General features: G+C 38.9%; 4 protein-coding genes across 5 annotated transcripts; 2 read left to right on the top strand and 2 right to left on the bottom strand.

The window, feature by feature from the left end:
* Nucleotides 1-532: 532 nt before the first annotated feature.
* tsen15 (TSEN15 tRNA splicing endonuclease subunit) lies at nucleotides 533-3,273 on the top strand. The gene is made up of 4 exons (XM_034703588.1): nucleotides 533-731; nucleotides 807-888; nucleotides 1,966-2,101; nucleotides 2,176-3,273. Exons 1-4 carry the CDS (start codon nucleotides 678-680, stop codon nucleotides 2,345-2,347), a joined length of 444 nt encoding a protein of 147 aa, XP_034559479.1. The 5' UTR covers nucleotides 533-677; the 3' UTR covers nucleotides 2,348-3,273.
* zgc:55943 (uncharacterized protein LOC406337 homolog) lies at nucleotides 2,800-12,472 on the bottom strand. 2 transcript variants are annotated; one of them, XM_034703590.1, is made up of 7 exons: nucleotides 12,355-12,472; nucleotides 12,005-12,195; nucleotides 9,868-10,012; nucleotides 8,134-8,213; nucleotides 6,191-6,261; nucleotides 5,992-6,055; nucleotides 2,800-3,739 (listed from the first exon to the last, which is right to left on the bottom strand). In XM_034703590.1, the coding sequence occupies exons 3-7, from the start codon at nucleotides 9,956-9,958 to the stop codon at nucleotides 3,701-3,703; spliced, it is 345 nt and encodes a 114-aa protein (XP_034559481.1). In that variant the 5' UTR covers nucleotides 9,959-10,012; nucleotides 12,005-12,195; nucleotides 12,355-12,472; the 3' UTR covers nucleotides 2,800-3,700. The 2 variants fall into 2 exon arrangements, with proteins under 2 accessions (XP_034559481.1, XP_034559480.1); XM_034703589.1 differs by lacking the exon at nucleotides 12,355-12,472 and having other exon boundaries at nucleotides 12,005-12,268.
* On the top strand, nucleotides 12,406-16,391 carry sec22ba (SEC22 homolog B, vesicle trafficking protein a). Its single transcript, XM_034703586.1, has 5 exons — nucleotides 12,406-12,634; nucleotides 13,545-13,654; nucleotides 13,831-13,991; nucleotides 14,068-14,214; nucleotides 15,773-16,391. Exons 1-5 carry the CDS (start codon nucleotides 12,560-12,562, stop codon nucleotides 15,925-15,927), a joined length of 648 nt encoding a protein of 215 aa, XP_034559477.1. The 5' UTR covers nucleotides 12,406-12,559; the 3' UTR covers nucleotides 15,928-16,391.
* Nucleotides 16,311-19,950, bottom strand: imp3 (IMP U3 small nucleolar ribonucleoprotein 3). Its single transcript, XM_034703587.1, has 7 exons — nucleotides 19,668-19,950; nucleotides 18,816-18,923; nucleotides 18,211-18,285; nucleotides 18,043-18,122; nucleotides 17,862-17,913; nucleotides 17,622-17,694; nucleotides 16,311-17,423 (listed from the first exon to the last, which is right to left on the bottom strand). Exons 1-7 carry the CDS (start codon nucleotides 19,802-19,804, stop codon nucleotides 17,397-17,399), a joined length of 552 nt encoding a protein of 183 aa, XP_034559478.1. The 5' UTR covers nucleotides 19,805-19,950; the 3' UTR covers nucleotides 16,311-17,396.
* Nucleotides 19,951-20,893: the final 943 nt, after the last annotated feature.

Here is a 20,893-nt window from a genome sequence, read left to right as displayed (position 1 = left end):
GTTAATTTGTTATAAAAAAGCTTACTGTACCGGATCTTCTTCTTAACAGTCAGCAGGGGGAGACCCCACAGGTTGAGAAAGGGAAGTCTGATTATGCATCAACACATTAGAATATTGCCTCTTAGTTGATTTCTTATCTCAATACGCATTTTCCTACAAATGCTTTCAGTCATTTGTTGGTCAGGTATGGAGGTCAGTATTGTCAGATTTTCCATCATGTTTTCCTGGCTGCTCATTGCCAAGTTGTCACAGTCCACAAACTGATTGTCCCTCTTTAGCTGCCCCTGCAGAATAGCTATGTTTATCCACACAGTGAAAACAGGCTGCCAATGCAGTCATTTGATTATCAGTTAATTCATTGTCTTCTTACATTTCTTCATACTCCTTGTCATATAAAACATTTTAAAAAACAAACAAAGAAAAGGGCACGTTTTGGGGTATTTATTGCTCCTTTCCTACTTGAGTCCAGTCCATAAGGTAGCAGCAGCTCCCCCCTCTGACAGGCTGTACGGAAGACAAGTATAGGCAACGTTTTCCACCCGGACAAGTTACAGAGTAGCACGCCGGCAAACCTGAAAACACAACTTACACACATGTGATAGCAGCAGTCTGTGCTGACTTCAGACTGCGGTGAATGTGTTCACATTGTCAGGGTGCATTTACATTTAGTTTTCAAAATGTCAGACATGTCAGAGACATCTCCCCAAAACTGGATTCTTCTTCATCCAGCTGTGAGTGTTAGCTCCGTGCTGCGTTCAAGTGTCTGATGCTAAATCATGCAATAACAAGTGTTTGTCTTTTTCTAGTATCAGCTAATGAAGAAACTGGAGGTGGAGGACAGTGAACAAATGCATGCAGCTTTCCTGGTGTATATGGACCTGACTGAAGGTGAGAGAATCATCACTTTAACTTCCAACGTTAGGGTGCTGTTTAAAAGTGTTCACCAAAAATAGAAGTAAAGGTGAAAGCATCTTGAAATACACTAATAGTCAAAAGTTTGGACACTCCTTCTCATTCAATGGTTTTTATTTATTTAAATTATTTTCAACATTGTAGATTAATAATGAAGACATCAAAACTATGAAATAATCTGGTTTTGCCATAATATGGATTACAACAGTAGTCAAATAGGGCTATCTATTGTGTACTAACCCTACCTCTGAACAACACAACTGATGGTCTCAAACATATTAAGAAGGCAAGTAATTCTACAAATGAACTCTTGACAAGGCTCATGTTAACTAGAAACCATTCCAGGAGACCACTTCATGAAGCAGACTGAGAGAATACCCAAGAGTGTGCAAAGCTGTCATGAAGGAAAAAGGGGGCTACTTTACAGAATCTAAAATATAAAACATATTCTGGTTTGTTAAACACTTTTTTGTTAATTAAATAATTCCATATATGTTCTTTCATAGTTTTGATGTCTTCTATATTAATCTAGTGTTTCAAATAATTAAAATAAATACAAACCCTTTAATGAGAAGGTGTTTCCAAACTTTTGACTAGTAGTGTAGATATACATTTTTTAAATGAAAAATGACTGTCAATTAATGACTATCTCTCTAGCTTTTGGCATGATCAATGAACTGAGGTTGGGTGGCTGTGACTAAGTCAAATTGACTTTACTAATCAGAGATATCTTGAAAATATAACTTTGTTAGGAATCTATATCAAAAAGAAATGTTTTTTGAAATTGTATAAAAACGGAATCAACTGTTTTTGCAAATGAACCGTAGAAATGCAACAAAAGAAATAAAGTTTTTAAATTTGCACAATTCTAACCTACAACAGACCAGAGGCACTAAAAATGGTCCCAAACCAGACCCAATTGGACCTTTGTATTGAACAATAATATTTTAACAAGCAAATTTATAGTAATATGCAAAAAATAGAACAGGCAGGAAAAAGGATGTCAGCAGCCACAGACCACTAAATCCCCATTCCTGCCCTGTTTTTCTTCAGTGCGTCGTTGGAAAGAGGTGTCCTGTGTCAAAAGCCCAGAGCTGCAGCTGGTTCTGCTGGAAGGAACAGAGAAGGAAGACTCCCCTGTACAGTCTATCCTGCCTCTGCCTGTTCACAGATCCCTGAGCCACAAAAGGTTTGCAGTCTTACAGTAACCTCCTCCTTTTGAAGACTATGACTGCCACAGCAACCTTTTGATTTTCTCTGCAGTATTCGACACGTGCTGGACAGAGGCTTCCCCATGCTGCTGTGTGCTGTTGCTTCTGACTCCACGCTGGTCTACCAGAGGATGACTGACGGGCTGGTGACCCCTGACCCTCCTGCTGGACCCTTCCAGGATGCAGGACGTCGGCAGCACCGCAAGAGACGGCAACAGCGCTGAAACAGTGGAGCAGAGCAGGACAGGCAGAGGCACAGTCATTGGTCTGGTTGTCTGTCTCTTTGAGATACACTTGAATTAAGTAAAGGGTTTGCTGAGGCAGGAAAAAATGGACTGAACCACAGACCCCCTGGATGTGCTCTCAGTGAGACACCATTGGAACTATCTGACCGCAGAAGTTTGGCTTTTTGCATCTGTGACAGTTGCAGGTTTAGTGGGATGTGAAGAGATCAAGCATTAAGCGTTATTTTAATATTTTTGCAAATGAAGACTTTAGGTGAGGTCGTCGTCATCAAGTGATGAATGTGTTTTCTTTCTACTTTCTTCACCTGTAATTGTCACATGACTTCTCTATTGATTGAAGTTGATTTAAGTGATGGGTTAAAATTTCAGTTGAACAACTGTGACAGCTTGAAGGAAATATGAACTTTTAAGTAACAATAGTAACAGCCGTGTTGATAAGTTACTGAAAACACTTTTTATTTCTCTAAAAAAACAAAAACTCAACATAGAAACTGAACACAACTGAACACTGGTGAAACACGTAATGAGTCTTGTATGTGACATGTCCACCTGTTGGTTCAACATGGAAACAAACTGAAGCAGGGGACATCAGTAACCCCGCAGTGTGAGTGCATGAGTGTTTATTTTAATGGTGCAGCAGTGTCTTAATGAGAGGAAGGATTTTGACTACATGAGACAGAGATTACAACACTTCAACCCTGAGCCTTATTCAACATAAATACTCTACATCGTCTCAGAAACAGACATGGACAGACAAACACACTGTACTGGCCAACGTACTGTAGAAAAGAGGTTCATACTGTGTCTTGGAATGCAGGAAGTTTCAACCCCGTGACTTTTCAGGGAGGCATTCAAGGATGAAATGTTCAAAATGATGCAGATAAAGACCTTGTTTTCACTTTGTATCTGTGTCCATAAAAGCACTGGTTTCTTCTGCACATTTTTTGTGACAGTCAGAATGTTTCAAATGTTCACAGGAAGCCTCCTGTCGGGGGTTTGTCCAAGCAGAAGAAGAGCAGGTGCACATTAAGTCCCAGGATCTCCTTCATCCCGAAATGGCTTCATTAAAGACGTAAACCTAGAAAGTTCTCTCCCTTCGGAGAAATCTGAACCTTCTTTAACTATGGAGGTCATTTCTCTCTTGGTTACCAGCAAGAACTAAAGTTGTGAGCAGGAGGGCAAAAAGGTGCTTCATTCAAGTCAGTAATCCATTTTCTTCAGGCGTGTACATACAAGAAGACAGAGTCCTCCGGGATATTAGAACTCATGGTAGGGTCCATCCATAGCACTGGACTGACGGCTCTTTCAAACTTGGAGTGTTGGACCACAGTGCTATGTCATGTCCTCCTCTTCTGAGCAGTAGTCCCGGCCCTGTAAGTTAAACAATAATGATATAGTTTGTTAAAAGTTGTTTCAAGCTTTTTTTAAATTCCATTTATTTTCTATTCATCAACCCGATCCTTTCAACGCGCTAAAACACCTTCAAAAAGGCATCTCTAAAGTAATTTAAAATAAAAGATCATTAGAAGTGAATGATCACAAAGCCTTATTAGAGTTGAACACTTATATTTGCATCACAGTGAGTTTGAAAAACCCAACAAGCTAAAAAACAATGAATTTTATTTTTTGAATGTATTGTTTACCATTATGAGACAGGAGGCAAACAATAAATGTAACATTTTTCTAACGTTAACTAAAGCGTGTTACAAGACTTGCCAGTATCAGATGTAAGATGTAAGATCAGACAAATACATTGTGAAACAGGCAAAATAGTCTCCATTAGAATCAGAGCAAAAACATTGTGATCATGATAAATGTATTTGAACTTCCTTCTGCATTTGCTGCAAGCTAGTGAAAAGAATTACAGGAAAGTGCAGATAAAACCAAAGCAGATCAAAGATGACTCAAATCATTTTGTACCTTTTCTCCTCACAGCGTCTGCATATAAATTGTCAGCAGATAATGAGTTTTTTAGAGCAATCCAGTGAGAGAAAACACTCTTAGCCTTTTAAAGTTTGCATCGCTCCAAGAGTGGAGAGCATCATTGATTGGTCTCCCTTACAGGGTCTTTGGCACAAATGAATCTTTAAAAAGAAATCTAAATAAACTAGCAACCTTAAAAACATTTTTGGGAAATGCTGACTCTACCCAGACACTGGTTAAGTGCTCTACTGAGTTGTGGCTTTTGCACCAAGTGTAATTAAGTTTAATTCTGATTTAAAACTGGGCTTTTTGCATAGACTGTATAAAATATGGACGTAGTATCCGTGACGTCACCCATCTGTTTCTGAAGCGCTGTTTTGAGGCCAATCAGCGGTGGGAGCCATATTGCTGCTGCCGAGTGATTGTGATGTAAAGAGGCAGGCTTTGATCCTCCTAGCCAACAGCTGCAGTGTTCCTGCCTGTCAATCAAGTCAGTTGTGCCTCTCATTGGAAGACTTGTAATCTAAATTGCTACAGTAGAAAAAAATTCACCCCCTGTACAGCGTGTGCCGATCGAGAAATGAGCTATCCAGACTACACTTGTCTTTTGTACCAGGCTGTAAACATGTTTATTTCTGCTGTAAAGATAGTCTTCTTTGAATTGGTGTGTATGTGGTTTCCAGTACTTCCGGAGCCAGCCTCAAGCAGATCCTCGATGAACTGCAGTTTGTAGCACTCCCGTATTGGACTCATATTTTTAGACCAGAGGTTACCGCTTGGATTTTTCGTTATTGGGTCTATTGGGGTTTCCTTGGCTTTTCACCCACCCTCAAGTGGACACTTGAGGAACTGCAGCTATTGCACTTTAGCACCAGCTATATTTTTGAACACCGGAGGTAGCCAGTTAGAAAAAATAAATAAAAAACTAGGAGTAAGAAAATATGAGGAATTTGCAAGGGACTACTTTAAGCTGCAAAAACATATATATATGTTGCTCTTGTGAGTGTTTCCAGCAGCAGGAGAGTGTGTGGGACCATATCAAAATACACCTCTGAGCCTAACCTAGATTTCAGAAAAGGAGTGACGTCCAGTGAGTCAGTGACATGTTTTTGATGAAGGTGTTAAAACAGAAATTCAACTTGATTATGGGCTGATAAAAAGAAAATCTCCTGTCACTCTGAGAAATTGACCAGACTGTTTTTGTCTTTCTTTTAATCGAGTAAAGATGACTGCAGAGCTTTAAGAAGAATAGTGATGAGATTAACCAAGCTTTACTTATCGGAACACTCAACTCATCTTTGAATTGACTTTTTTATAGCGTAGTATTTAGTGACTAATACAGAATAATGCCAGCCATATATTATACTACACAATATATGATTTATCTTCCCTATATGTCATTAAAGAGTCCCCCCGGGGTTTAATTAATCCACTCTCCCCTATGACCGGATTTAGTCGCACAGCAGCTCTGTCAATACAAAATGTTTTCCCCAATTCCACCTTAAATAACCTCACCAGCAGAATCACAGGAGAGGACAGATTGAGGCTGTTGTGTGGTATCATCATGTCATCTGTTCTGTTCAGATTTGCTGAAGTGAAAGGATTAACCTCCATTATGTTATTTAGCAGGAGCTTAGTGCAATTAAAAAACAAAAACACACGCAATAACAGAATGTGATGCTCCAGAGAGGGGTTCTTACTTTTTCAATCTTCTCGTCCAGCATCCTGAAGAATTCCTGCTGGCTCTCTGAGGAGTGGATGCTCCTGTGAGGACAGAATGTGCAGCAGTTTACAGCAATGCAGCACAACAAAAGAGCTGAGGTCAGACATCACCGACACACAGCTTGAAAATAAGTGTTAGATCAGAATAAAAATGAAACAGCGGTCAGTGAAACTTACAGAATCTTTTCATTTCCGTTTGACCCTGTTTCATCTGAGTGTTGGCCTTTACCCAGGAGTGCACTCTTCTCCTGCAGGACATCCAAACACACAAAATCAAACACCTTTATCTTACCTAATTCAGCTTTCAAGTATAAGTTACAAGACAGTATTTATATCTAAAAGCAATCACAAAATAAACACATGTTTGAAATTAAAGTCAGACCCTTTTTGACGGGGGTAACAAACAGGGGCACTAACTTTTGCAGGGGTGGCATGACACGTGAATGAACAGCATTTAATTACCCTACCTATCTAGAAAAATGATATCTACTTGTACAACTAACATGTCAGCATTCAAAATATGTTATTTTTCTGTATATATATATATATATATATCCAGGGAGTCAGGAGGGAGTCTCTCCCTGTTTTGCCCCCTCTTCCCATAATGCCCCCTTCACAGACTGAACCCAGTCAGTGACACCCCCCCCCCCCCCCCAAATCAACGCTGAGGTCTGTCATCCTCAGGACTGAACATGCACACACTCACTTTGATTTTAAATTGCACTACAGCAGAGTTTTTGCACTGTTTCAAAACTGTATTTTATAATTTTAATCAGCTTACTCTTTTTAATTTTAGCTTATCTTTTTCTAGCTATTTCCTATGTTTATCTGTTGTTGTCATTGCTAGGGTCTGAGAGAGGAACGTAATATCCAATCCTCTGTATGTCTGGTGCATACTGCAGTTTTTGACATTAAAGAAAACTTTGAACTTTGAACTTTGAAAGTAGCGCACCAGAATGACAATTTTCCTCAAATCTTGACAAATTTTATAGTACAACTTTGAAATGGAAAGACTACTACCAGAATCCCAGAATTCTGGTGCAACACAGCCCACATTTTTTTATTTTAACATAACAAGGCAAAGAGCCAGTCATGGTTTAGGATTATGGGTTGAGCAATCAGAATTCAAGGGGGCCATGGCCACACCTTGATTTCGCCTCTAATAGCCAAAAGCACTGATTGTAAGAACATTTAAAAACAAACCCAGAACATTAGAAACCTTTATACACCTGTCTACTAGATAGAAATGTCAACAGATATGTTAAAGGCTTGCATTGGCCTTAAAATGAATAAAGTTGACCCAATGTGAAATGATTCATCGTCATTTTATGTGTTCCAGGAAAAACAAACTCTAAAACAGCATCAAAAACAGCTACAAGAGGATTTTCGTTTTGGAATTGTCAAGATGATATTGGTGGACCACATCACAGTGTGCACAAGACCTTTTTTTTCTTGAGAACTATCTTGCTCCCAAAAAGTTATGACTACTTTGCAAGCCTTATGGGGGACATCAGGGGCTCCAATGTACGGGCTACATTTCTATTGTCTTCAATATGTACTCAATATTAGAGGGTGGGTATTGGCAACAACCTCACGATACGCATCACGATACTTGGGTCACGATACGATAGTATCACGATATATCACAATATCACAATATTGTGACATATTGTGATATTCTACACAGTTAACTAAGAAAAAAATTGAGATGTTGTATGTAAATCACACAATATTACTCAAAATTGAAACGAAAAATAAAGTCAAAGCTATTTGATTGGAAACAACTTTTCCACTTTATTGTTTTTTTAATACTTAAGTTGTATTTTAATTCCAACTTGGCTAAAATACTAATTTTTATTTTTACCAAAAAAAATCAATATTATGAGATGAAATATCGATATTATATTGAATGGTCAAAGTATCGCGATATATTGCTGTATCAATATTTTTTCACACCTCTACTCAATATCCTGATGTACAGTATGCATGCTGCTGATCACAGGAATGAATGAAAAGTATACATCATGACTTGTTTTGATATAAAATGTAGGATTTTAAAAACTCTTTAAAAAATGAATACAGTAGGTTTCCTGTTACAGAAATGAGTTAGAGGTACGCACTGTGCTGTCCTGGCCGTCCACTCCTCCCTCTTCTCCACTGATGTACTTCACTTTTTCCACTCCTTTCATCTTGTACTCATCTGTGACAGAGTGAGAGACAGAAAGGCAGAGAGAAGCACGTCTACTCTTATTAATACACGACAGTGGACGATCAGCACAATCATCTGGGTTAATAGTTCTCACAGTTCACTACTTGGCAAAGTAATTATGTGCTTCAGTTCTCACGCTGCACACTAAATCCTCTCTTAACAATGGTTGGCAAGCATCAAACACCATGAGCTGTCAGCCTGATCCATCTCTCCTCTCTCCGTCTCCATCTTTTCTCTCACACAGCCCCCTCCTCTTTCACACTCCTACGCGTTTTGAAAGATGAGATTAAAAACTCAGTAAACCAGCATAATATTGAGGCATGGTGGACACATCGGATACAGTAGTTATATGAAAAATGCATTCTATGTAACATCTGCTGCAGCTCTAATATATATTAGAAAGATTAACCTACACTTATATTGACACATGGACAGATGTGTCTGTCAGTGTTAGCACTGAATGCACCGTGGTTAAAAGTGCGCTATTTGAAAATCTCAAATCTCAAATCAAGTTCATCAATAATCATCTTAAATTTCCCCGTTGTGGGACGAATAAAGGATTATCTTATCATTTGAATCACTGCCCCGTATTTTTTTTAAGTTTTACATGTTTTAGTGTTGCACTGACACAATGTATGTTTCTTGTTAGCACTGAATGGTTTAGGCTCAAAATACATTGCTGATCTGCTGCTACTTTATGAACCATCTCGACCTCTGAGGTCATCAGGTACTGGTCTGCTTTCAGTCCCTAGAGTCAGAACGAAACATGGTGAAGCAGCGTTTAGTCATTATGCACCACATATCTGAAACACACTCCCTAAAAGCTGTAGGTCTGCTCCAACTCTCACCTCTTTTAAATCAAAGACTAAGACCTTTTTATTTGCTACTGCCTTCTTATCTTAGCTTATTTTAACTCAATTCAAATTTTAAATTTTAAATGTACTTTTAATATATTTCTAATTTTCCTTTTCTTGTCTATATTTCATTATATTTGTCATTTTAATTGTGCTCTTTTATGCTTGTCTGAATGTTTCAAATGCTTTTGATATTTTAATGTAAAGCACATTGAGTTGCCCTTGAGTATCAAATGCGCTACACAAATAAAGTTGCCTTGCCTTGTTGTTATTCAGGTATTTTTTGGGTAGAAGCACAACTTTGTTGACAACTGGAAATCTCAAAGACATGCAGGCAGTGCAAATGTATTAATGCTGAGATCTTAATTTTCACTAACACAAATTGTGTGTCCCAAAATGTACCGTATAGAATTTCTATGCATTCCTGAAAATATCAATGTACAAAGCTGAAACTATTGGCTGGCCTTTTGTGCACAACTCCTTGTGACAAAGCAATAAAAAGTCAATCTTAACACTATTCACTGCAACAACTAAAACTTGAAACACTGTTACCTATATCATGTGTAATTATTATTTGATTTGCCAATACCCATGTACAGCAGGTGTGAATGCGACAAGATCTTTGAATTGCAAACCCTGTTATCACTAGGTTTCAGCATCAGCAGTGGATGGCATCAGTAGATTGTGGCAAAAACCTAAAACTTTACAGAGGCCAGTGTAACCCCAATTTAAGACATACTTCCTGAACATGGAGGTGCATATGAACAGAGATGTCCTGAAAACAGACTAACCGGAGAGGAGGTCCCCATTGCTGTGGGATTTGTTCTGACCCTCCTCACCCCCCGGCACCGCAGACACCTGCTTGGTAGAGGTGCAGCCCATCTCCTCCTCCTCCTCAGCTGCTCTGCTCCTCACTCCTGAGCATCACAGGCACATCTAGGGGCAGGCAGATAAGATAGACTTGTGAATTAGCACAATAAGTAGTGGTGGACAGTAACAGAGTAAATTTACTTGAGTACTGTACTTAAGTACATTTTTTGAGTATCTGTAATTTACTTGAGTATTATTTTTTGAGAGAACTTATTACTTTTACTCCACTACTTTTAGAAGACAATTATTGTACTTTTTACTCCATTACATTTCAATCAATGCTCTAGTTACTACTTACTACACTACTTTTGCTTTGAAGTCTGCTCATGAATTTCCTTCTCTTTTCTGAAATCTGATCCTAAGACAGTAAAATGTGTTTGTGTAGTTCTGTTTGTCTCAGTGGTTTAGTCATCCCTGTATATCATGCGTCTCCGTGTCTGAACGTCGAGCAAACACACAGGAAATTTCACTCAGATCAGGCAGTTCATTTAGAGGTGGTAATGATGGCTATAATTCTCCACCTTCAGCCCGTGTTAGAGGTTTTTGAAATTAAGAATAATACATGTCGTTTGAAATGTTCTCCCTGTTTCGCCCCAAAAATTCACTGTCCAACCTGAGAAAGCGTGTTGAGCTACGTAACATTTGTTTCATTCCAGATGAACATTTCAAACTAAGTTGTCTGTGCTTGGAGTAACTTAGTTTCTGTTTTTATTCCATGGTGTAGTTTTTAGAGATTTCAAGTAATGGTTCCTAGATTAACATAATGTAACAGAATTTACTCCTATGTATTCTTGACTGCACTCATGCTCTGTGAAAATACAATGATTTGAGATGTTTTAATAAATACTTTAAGTATTTTTAAAAGCAAGTACTTCAGTACTTTAACTCAAGTAATTTTTTGACGGAACAACTTTCACTTGTATTGGAGTAATATTTGACCAGGAGGATCTATACTTTGACTTCAGTAATGAAGCTGTGTACTTTGTCCACCACTGACAATAAGACATTACAGATGTTACAATCCTATTTTTTTAAGAATGCATCAAATCACAGACAGCTTTTGTCTCCTGGGAAACATTCAGTCCAAAGTTAGCTCTCTTTGATACTTAAAATCTAAAAAGGCTGACCACTTAAAGGGGAGGACGTTGTTGTAATCTCGCAGGTGGAAAAATCCGGTGGACTCCAGTTTGGGAATCACTAATTTGCCATAATCAATTAGTCATGAAGCGCCCCACCCTGGAATAAAAACATGCGGGCATCCCACTCTCCTCCTGGAAAACACTATAAAATAGACTAAAATAGGTTTAGCCTGGTTGTGAGTCACGCACACGCCGGTCTGGGAAATCACCAATCAGAACGTGCGCTCTGCGGTGCCAGCTGCACCGCAACAATGAGGCCTTTCAAGCTGTTAGGATGCCACCGTGCCAAGCTGCCGGGTCCTCTGTGGGAGAGGGGTGGGTGGGGGGGGTATTCTGCGGCGATCAGAGGATTAAACTGTGGTAATGCAGTAGTATTTCCATCGCAGGCGTAATAACAGCATATTGCACCCACAGCAATGTCACTAATAAAATGGTTGAACGACATGAGACTGTATTTCTCATCAAGCCTTGGAGGAAAGCCTCGTGATTGATCCCCATGTTATGATTGATCCTGTACGCACTGTCCGTCCAGCTGCAGAGTCAGCTGCTCCTCCGCACACATCACGCATCCCTGTCCTCTTCATGTGCTAACTTATAATATGTAAATACAAGCTGAAGCCCATTGAGATGCATCACTGAGCTATTTCATATAATTCTACGAAATCAAATAATAAAAGAGACCCTAAAGAGAAATGCATTTCATTTAAACCTTTATGATTTTAGTCACAGTGTAATTTCAAACATCACAGCAAAGGGGAAAATGACCTGGAAACATAAAGTAATAATAACAAAAGGTGATAAGAAAAGAGCAGCCATTCCTCAGCCAGCAGGAAACACCGACACCATACCGCAGACACGGAACCAAATAAACAAACAATAGATTGCTCAATAAACGGGAGATATATCGGGGTATGGTTACCTTGCTGGTTTGACCATGGCTTTGGGGTCCCTCTGCTCTGGTTCTGGTTCAGACAGGATTCAGTCCAGACGCAGGACCCAGACAGTCCGCATCTGTAGCGCTCCTCGGCTCGATACAAGCATCAGCAGTGTGGATGCAGTCAGTCCGTCTGCCAGCTGTCTGCTCGGACTGCTGGAGCTCATGGCCGGATCCTCGTTCGGTGACAGAAATAAGAAAATACAAAAATCAAGTCAAACAACATGAAGAGCTGTTTTAAAATATAGAACTCTACCCCCGTTAATTAATAATATATTCAGTGTAAAATTAAAAACTTCTACTTCATTTCCCATGTACTTGTTTCTTTCCCATACCTCTTCAGACGTTAGAAATTTGACAACGAAGCTGCATTTTTATTGGTTTCCACCCGGTCCCAATTCGCCGGCGCACCAGGAACTTCCGCCCAGCTCACTTTTTTTGCATCATCAAAGTTGACAACACAAACACAGAAAGTTTAAGAAGTTCTCAGTGTCTGATTGAATCCACAGCTGAAGCAGCCAGTTATCGACCTCTGTGGATATGATTACATTGACAATGATCGCTCGTGTGGCGGACGGACTGCCGCTGGCTGCGTCCATACAGGAGGATGAACAGGTATGAATGACAGCTAGCTTAAACACACTAAATATACGATAAACTCCCAACAGAAATGTTAATTTATAATGGCTTTGAGCATACTAGCCGTGTACAGTTGACCTCCCCTAACCAGGAATATTACTGGATTTACTTCGAGAAACTAGTGCATAACTTGATAATACATAAACAGCTGTGTACGAATTGAAACTGACTTATTTCACAGTAAGAATGAGGCAAATTAACATATGGTTTCTTGTCTTTTATCCTACCGTAGGCCAGTGGTGGACAAAGTACACAGCTTCAATACTTAAGTCAAAGTATAGATCCTCCTGGTCAAATATTACTCCAATACAAGTGAAAGTTACTCTGTCAGATTATTAATTTAGTGAAAGTACTGAAGTACTTCCTTTTAAAAATACTTAAGTATTCAAAGTACTTTTAAAAATATCTCAAAACTCATTTTCACAATACACGAGTGCAGTCAAGACTACATAAGAGTACATTACATTTTTAATTAATTTGTGATATTAGAACATTATTGGGGGGAGGCTTCAAATAAGCTCTCTGAGTTTTCTGCCTCTTCCTACACTGTATATCATTTATCTTTGTTCTTTTTTCTTGTGTACTTTTTTAATTGTGCAAATAAACAAACAAACATCATAATAAACGTCAGGTCATGGTCTCTAGAAAGCAACTGAAAGTAATTTATTATTGTGGTAGAACGAGGTGTATAAATTTCAGGGATGCATGTCTCTATAGGGCTCCCATAGACATAACATTGAATAATCCGACTTATTTAATGCATTCCTAAGACAGTTCTACGGCATTTCACAAATGTATGAGTGATTTGAAGATTTATATTGATTGAACATGGTCTCTACAGTTTCACATATGGCTGTTTTCTGTATATTCATCTCTGATTTTTAAGTCAGGAAGAGACCTCCAGCAGTACCAGAGTCAAGCCAAACAGCTATTCCGCAGACTGAATGCTCAGAGTCCGGACCGCTGCACCCTGGAGGCTGGGGAAATGAACTTCCAGTGAGTTACAACAAGAATCAAGTGCTGTAGTTTACTTACTGAGTTTTCCAAAGTGAAGTCTGCATTACCTCTGTAACAATGCACTGTTAAATTAAGTGAGTTTTAATGTAGTATATTGATTACAAAGCATCATGTCGACGAAAATAACAAATACATTTAACTGAACTTGTGTCCAGCTATGTCATTTCACAGGGTGTCTGCTACCTGTGCCTCTGTGAGGCTTCATTTCCCAAAAGTTTGGCCTTTGCATACCTGGAAGACCTCAACGCTGAGTTCTATGAGCAGCATGGAAAAAGGGTGCCCACAATAACAAGGCCGTACTCTTTTATTGAATTTGGTAAGCCTATGAATTATGCAGCACTATAGAGAAATACAGTATCCTTCTTTACTAAGCTTTGCATATATTATTCCAGACACGTACATCCAGAAAAAAAAGAGGTCATACATCGACAGTAGGGCCAGGAGGAACTTGGGCAGTATAAACACTGAGCTGCAGGATGTGCAGAGAATCATGGTGGCAAATATCGAAGAAGTTCTGCGGAGAGGAGAAGCTATTTCTGGTAAGTGCAGGGCACCCGTACAAATCACACCAAAAAGATACCAAGAGTGTCTGATTCTATAATGCAGTCCTTTAGAATGTTATACCAACTGCTGTCTTCATGAATTTGTTAGATAATAATAACATTTGGAATACATTAGGTGATAAAAATCACCTTTTTTTATCAAGGTTTAACAGATCCTGTCCCCACAAGATGCTTGAGACCGCTTTGATACTGTTCCCATCCCATTTTCAGTAGTAAAAGAAGGATGTAAGATATTACCTCAGAATATTAAAAGAGGATTCATTTTAGTTATTTCAAGTGCTTACAGACAGTGGTGTACTCATGCTGTTTGAGGGGCAGGGGCGAAACAAAAGAAGAAGCCACCTCCTTTCAAACACCTGATGCTATCAGTTCAGAGTGAATTTAAATGTATTGAAGCAGCATCAACAAGAGGGCGGTCTTGAGGTCCTCCCCTAGGACATTTTGAGCAGCTAACACTTAACTCTACATTCTGGTGAATATTTATGTGACTATTTGTGCTGGAAATGAAAATATAAAAAAAGGAAAAGACAAAACTATTTATTCATTTCTGTATTATTGATCATAGTACATAATTTACATAACATAATGAACTACATGGGTATCAATATGGCACTTCTTTTTTTTTTTTTTTTTTTACATTTCATACATTTTGAGGGGCTGCCAGAGGGCACTTTTTCATGCATTTTCCTCTGAACGGGCACAAGAGAATGCAATTTTTAATGTTTAATCTACTAGAGTGGAATCCAAGAGGGCAGTTTAGTGCGTAAACATGAAATTCAACTGGAGTATGAGAGAATTCTTTAAGCATAGTAGCTTGAGAGAAAACCTACGCTGCTGACATTATAGAGAGAACACTAGCGGAAGTGACAGCAGTGAAGCTATCCGCAGCTCCTTTCAACTATAGGTGCATTTCGACCAAGAGTTCCGGGGTCTTTTAGCCCCCAGAACTACTTTTCCCGGAACTAAAAGGTTTCTGTGCCCCCATTGTTGTCTGCGTTTCGACCGCGAGCTGAAGTCCTAGGTAGATTGTGCCAATCAGGCCAGTGACGTATGGTAAAAAAAAAAGAAATATTTTGAAATCTTAATTAAAAACTAAACTAGTATGCAGGAACTCCCTCTGTGTTTCAAAAACTGTGTTAACTCCACAAACACTGTTACGTTCAACTGAAAATCCCAGGACCTTTGAAAAGTACTACCCCACCAAGCAGGGGCTTTTCAGGGGGAGATTATCTACCCCTGAACTAAATTTAGACCCTGGTATCAGAGCAGTTTTGGCCCGGAATCTGTCGATCATGCATCAAAATTTGAAATGTCTTCATTTAACTTAACTTTAAGTAGCAGTTGTTTATACTTAGTTTTATTCTCATCTTTTACATTTTCAGTTTTTGTCATTCAATAATCAATTTAATAACTTAGGGTATCTGAAAGTTGTCACTTCTACTCTTTTCCTACTTTCTTGTACATATTTGCATCTTTTCAAATATACATCAGTTGTTAAAGAACACTCCCATTAATGTCTTTGTATTTCTCTCAGCTATAGACGCCAAAGCCAGCAATCTATCCAGCATGTCAAAGAAGTACCGCAGTGACGCAAAGTACCTCAACACCCGCTCCACGTATGCCAAGGTGGCTGCTGTGTCAGTGTTCTTCCTCACACTCATCATCTATGTGCGGTTCTGGTGGCTCTGATGGACTTTCAAGCTGCACTTTCACTTTGAGGGAGGTGTGTCAAGTTGATGACAAGCAGTTAATCTGCTTTTGATACATCTCTGTGATTTACCAGGTGCCTTAAAGGGGTCACTTCAATCTCTCTCAGTTGGAGGTAGAAAATCTTTCCGCTCTTTATTCATCTGAGTTATGTTATATGTACAATATAAACTGAGCCGTAGGTCTGCAATAGAGCTTCTCTTGTCTAAGTCATGGTGCATTCATGTACTTCTGGTTACTGGAATGTTTAGAACTGCGTGTTGATAATGTTTACACACTGTAAAACGGTTTCCTTCAGAGTTCCAGCGTGAAGGAGAAACCATGTTTTCATATGGAGAGGTTGTGTGGAAAAACAAGTCTTAATGTTGTGAAAAATGAACGTTTATTGTTCTACGTTTACATTATAAAGAAGTTTGGGTGAAAAGAGTAAATATTTATGAAATCAGTTTCTGTTGTACATCTGGATTTATGACTTTTCTGTCATGAGCAGACAGGGTCTGTTCTTTATATGGTAAACATACATGTAAAACCAGTATTTACAAACACATTAGCACCTGATGCTCACACAAAGAACACACGATGAAGAGCAAACAAGGTGGAGCTGCAGAAGAAGGAACAGTTTCCCACAGCACGGCTCACTGAGCTGCTCTTTCCTGTCAGTGTGATGGTGGTACGTGATGAAAGGACCCGGCTGGAGGAATGAGGACAAACGGAGACTCTGATTTTCTGTCACTGGCGGTTGAGCAGAGCTTTTACTACAAGGCAGGATTTTAGGTTAACAAGGTGACTGAAACTGTACACCTATGCAGAAACCTGTATTACTTACTTTGCAAAAGCTGGCTCAGCAAAATCTAAGACAAGAAACCGCTTCTATTAATTAAAGCAAAAAAGGGATGTTTCAGAAAACTCCTGCGTTCATTTGTAAATGAATGCAGCAAACTGAAAAACAAGAAGAGGAAGACTCGATGATACAGTTTGTCTTACTGCACAGATTGATACAGTGACATTCGGATACTTTTCCCTCCCCAGAGAATCAACGTTCCTCATGAGGAAGTTGAGTCAGGAAAAGAGAGTGAAAGAGACCTACAGTCAATTCACACCCAAGGCTGTGAACATAACCTCTGCTGGAGCAAGTTATGGAAGTCCAGCAATCATCTGACCTCCTGGATCAGATATTGTGAATACATGGATGTTCAGCTGATAGATGAGATTCTTATTAGGAGGGTTTTGTGAGAAACAAGAAGTCTTAGGAGGAAAAGGTGAGATGTTCTTTCTTCTCTCCTCGCTCAGCTCAAACCTTTGGTTATTCCCTCCCTTCAATTACAACTTTGGAGGAGATTCAATCACTTCTCCTCTGGTTCTTAAGTTCTCACGTCACAGGTATGAGAGCAGACTTCATGTCACTATCTCCTGTCCGCCTGGGGTGATGAATGGATGTTCACGCGACAGGCTCACATCACCAGATCAAAGTCGTCCCTCTGTATTAGAGATAACAAAAACACTGTTAGTGTGCACAACAGCAGAATTACTCATCAGACACCTGAATTTATTATGGCTGATTCAAACACCGAAGCTACTTTGCATAACGACGGGTTTCTTCTTCAGCAAAGATCATTATCAACAATGTTAAAAAACAAGACACAACACAAGTAAGCAGATCCTGAACGTTTACTTACCTCTTCATTATAATTCATGACGTGCTGCTTGATCTTTGAAGAGTCCACCCATGTGACAAAATCCTCCATATTTCTGAAAAAGTGAGAACCACATTTTGATTTCTTGGGATCGTTTACGCATTAATCCAAACTGTTAAAATAGTCTGCTTTTGCACGACAGAGAGTGAATGAAGGCGCTGAGCAGCATGTAACGGTTCAAAACAAATACCAAGAAGAAGAAACCCAGATGTGGACACTGACCTTGTGACTAGAAATGCTGGGTCTGTAATCACTTCTGGGCCAACACGCACATCTGAGACTGAGTCAAGGCTCAAACTACAGAGAAACTTCTGCCCTTCTACCCAATCTCTGAAAGAACCTCAAGAACAACACAACACTCTTCAGGAATAAACTCTTGAAATAAAGCTGTGGTGAAGGATACGTCCTTGTTCGATGAATGTGATGGCTGTCTTCAGGTTCTGAGCCATACGCAGGTTGAGCATGATGCTGGGCAGCCTCCTTCTACAGGAGACACACAGGTGAATGGAGTCAAAGTATAAACAGAGCGGTGTTAAATAAACACACCAACTATGTGTATGGGATAATTTACCTGCAGAATGAAGAAGCTGTGACTTTCTCTGTGAGGGACAGGTTCTGTTTGGTGGGGGTGAGACCGATGCTGTACCTTATGTAAAGAAACAATCCCAAAAAAAAAATACACTGAAAATACACTGATGTCCAGATTTTGAACATAGCTGAGACAGACTGTTAAAAACAACAAGGACACACACCCAGGATAAACAATGTCAAAAAGCTGATTGTCAATGAGTTCTTTCAGCTCTGGGTTTTTCAATCCAGCTACAAGCCAGCATTTGATACAAGGAGAATTATCCATTACTCACTCTGGAAATGTTCCCAAATACTAGAAGTAAGGTCCAAAATATTTCACACTTTCAGTTTACCCTTCAGGAATATAACTAACTGTACAAAAATAAATGCAGCTTTAATCCTCTTAATGTGCTCTTCATCTATTTGAAGCTATACTTACCAGCAACCATAATGATCCATAGTGATAAAAACTAAGCCTTATTACTGATAAAGGACAAACTAAGTTTGATCCAAAAGGCTAAATAACCTGCAAACAAAGTTTTGTGGTACAGGCCCCCCATGTATTGACAATGTTTTTGTCTGGACCAAGAATATAACAGTACTCACAGTTTTTCAAGCAATTGATGTGAACTCTGAGCTCTGAAGCCATCTTTCTCATCCAGGTCTCTGATTTTCTGGGTCAGTTCTCTGATGTTTCGACTCAGCTTATTGTACCTGAAAACAGAAAGAAGTGTTCATAACTATAGTCAAAGATTTACTTTACCTTTGTGCCATTCACCAGTAGCCTTAAAATAAGTCAATCACAACAGAAAATAACATCAAACAATAAACTGGGCAGCATGGCTTGGCTGGAATACAAATGTTTTAGTAACATGGATATCAATGTAGATGAACAGGAGAGTATCGTCAGCCAAAGCTATGTTTTTCATTCAAAATTTAAACGTAGCGTGTACCAAATTAATTCCTCACTCTAAAACAGTCCTCAACTCAACTTTATTTATATAGCACCTTTCATACATAAAAACATGCAGCCCAAAGTGCTTCACAGAATAACAGAGACAGAAAACAGCAGCAATGGTAGAATTATAACAGGCATGGTTATAAATAAAATACTTAAAAATAAAATAAAATAAATACAGTAAAATTAATAAGATAAGTAATAGTGGAAAGAAAGGATTAAAATAAGGTAGCGTTAACAACATCAAATGAATACAAGAAATAAATAGATAATTAAATAATTAAATAAGATAAATAAATGTTAAAGCAATGATTAAAATAATAATACAAATAATAATAATAATAATGCAGTCCATGGCTAAAATAAATTACTCCATATTAAAAGCTAGATTAAAAAGGAAAGTATTAGGTTTGCTTTTAAAAAGCAGTAACATAACCACAACAGACAGATAGTGAAGTTTAGTGATATGATCCTCACTCCTTTGCCTCACAGTAACTCACTTCGTGTAGTCCTCCCTCTTCTCGATATGATACTTCCGCAACACTTTGACCTCGTGCAGGTTGTTGTCCACCTCCCAGTTGATGAAGTCAACCTTCTTCAGCAGCTTCTGTTCATGGTACTTTAATTTACGGACCATTTTAACACGTTTCGCTGTAATACAAATTAATCTTTAGACAGACTATTTCCACTACAGAGAGAAGGTGGTGGAAACAGGAAGCACGTGTCTTTCTTCTTCTTCTGCGACCATTTAGGTCGAATCTCAGATGAACAAGGCCTACAGCGCCACCCAGAGTACGCCATTATCAGAATCAGAATCAGAATCAGCTTTATTGGCCAGGTATGCTTGAACATACAAGGAATTTGACTTTGGTAAACTGTGCTCTCTTTATATAAGGCATAATAAGGCATACAAATAAAAATAAAAATATAATAATGATAACAATAACATCAGCTATAAATACAAAACACAACAAATAGGCTTGACGAATATGTACAGACTAAAATAATATGATAATAGTGCATTGGTGAGTAGTAGAGGTAGTTTTTACATTTAAAAAAAGTATATGTAGGTGATAGTTAAATAATAAAATAAATAAAATATGTGAATTCTGTAAATTCTGAATTCTGTGTGAATTATGTCCTACATCTGCTAGCAGTGTCTGTTTTATTTTTTTCACTGAATGTCTCATATTATTGTTTTTTCCAAACTTCATGTAAGAGCTTGTCTCATATAAAACATGGCTGACACAACAGCCGTTACTTACATGTCTTTTTCTATTCAACATCAATGTGGAAGCCCAAAAAGACATCTACAAATACATTTCTTTGTCGCCTACAGCAGGTTCAAAATGCTGCTGCACGCCTGCTGACTGGGAAGAGACATCGTGATCACATCACTCCTGTACTAGCTTCTCTTCACTGGCTTCCTGTCAGCTTCAGGATCCAGTATAAAATTGTGTTGTTGGTTTTTAAAAGTTTACATGGGTTGGCACCACCATACCTATCGGGTGTTTGCACTTGCATGCTCCAGTCAGAGCACTCAGGTCAACACACCAGGTGCTTCTAGATGTCCTCAAAACTTGAGGGGACCGAGCCTTTGCGGTGGCTGCTCCCACACTGTGGAACAGCCTTCCTCTGAATATCAGGACTGCTACTACTGAGAGCTTTAAATCGTTACTTAAAACACAGCTCTTTGCATTGGCATTTAACACCTGTTGAGCGAAAC

The sequence above is a fragment of the Notolabrus celidotus genome, chromosome 15 (genome assembly GCF_009762535.1).
Source record: "Notolabrus celidotus isolate fNotCel1 chromosome 15, fNotCel1.pri, whole genome shotgun sequence".
Taxonomy (NCBI): Eukaryota; Metazoa; Chordata; class Actinopteri; order Labriformes; family Labridae; genus Notolabrus; species Notolabrus celidotus.
Note: the sequence above shows the minus strand (reverse complement) of the source record. Positions and strands in the feature narration are given on the sequence as shown.

Bases quoted from the DNA above. Each gene is read 5' to 3' on its own strand.
- tsen15 (XM_034703588.1), top strand. From the start codon at position 678: ATGTCAGACATGTCAGAGACATCTCCCCAAAACTGGATTCTTCTTCAT. The intron at 889-1,965 runs GTGAGAGAATCA...GTTTTTCTTCAG, and splicing joins GTATATGGACCTGACTGAAG to TGCGTCGTTGGAAAGAGGTG. The intron at 2,102-2,175 runs GTTTGCAGTCTT...TTTTCTCTGCAG, and splicing joins AGATCCCTGAGCCACAAAAG to TATTCGACACGTGCTGGACA.
- zgc:55943 (XM_034703590.1), bottom strand. From the start codon at position 9,958: ATGGGCTGCACCTCTACCAAGCAGGTGTCTGCGGTGCCGGGGGGTGAG. The intron at 8,214-9,867 runs GTTAGTCTGTTT...ACTCTGTCACAG, and splicing joins CAATGGGGACCTCCTCTCCG to ATGAGTACAAGATGAAAGGA. The intron at 6,262-8,133 runs GTGCGTACCTCT...GATGTCCTGCAG, and splicing joins TGGACGGCCAGGACAGCACA to GAGAAGAGTGCACTCCTGGG.
- sec22ba (XM_034703586.1), top strand. From the start codon at position 12,560: ATGATTACATTGACAATGATCGCTCGTGTGGCGGACGGACTGCCGCTG. The intron at 12,635-13,544 runs GTATGAATGACA...CTGATTTTTAAG, and splicing joins CCATACAGGAGGATGAACAG to TCAGGAAGAGACCTCCAGCA. The intron at 13,655-13,830 runs GTGAGTTACAAC...ACTTGTGTCCAG, and splicing joins GCTGGGGAAATGAACTTCCA to CTATGTCATTTCACAGGGTG.
- imp3 (XM_034703587.1), bottom strand. From the start codon at position 19,804: ATGGTCCGTAAATTAAAGTACCATGAACAGAAGCTGCTGAAGAAGGTT. The intron at 18,123-18,210 runs GTAAATTATCCC...TGTCTCCTGTAG, and splicing joins ACAGCTTCTTCATTCTGCAG to AAGGAGGCTGCCCAGCATCA. The intron at 17,424-17,621 runs GTAAGTAAACGT...TCTCTAATACAG, and splicing joins TCATGAATTATAATGAAGAG to AGGGACGACTTTGATCTGGT.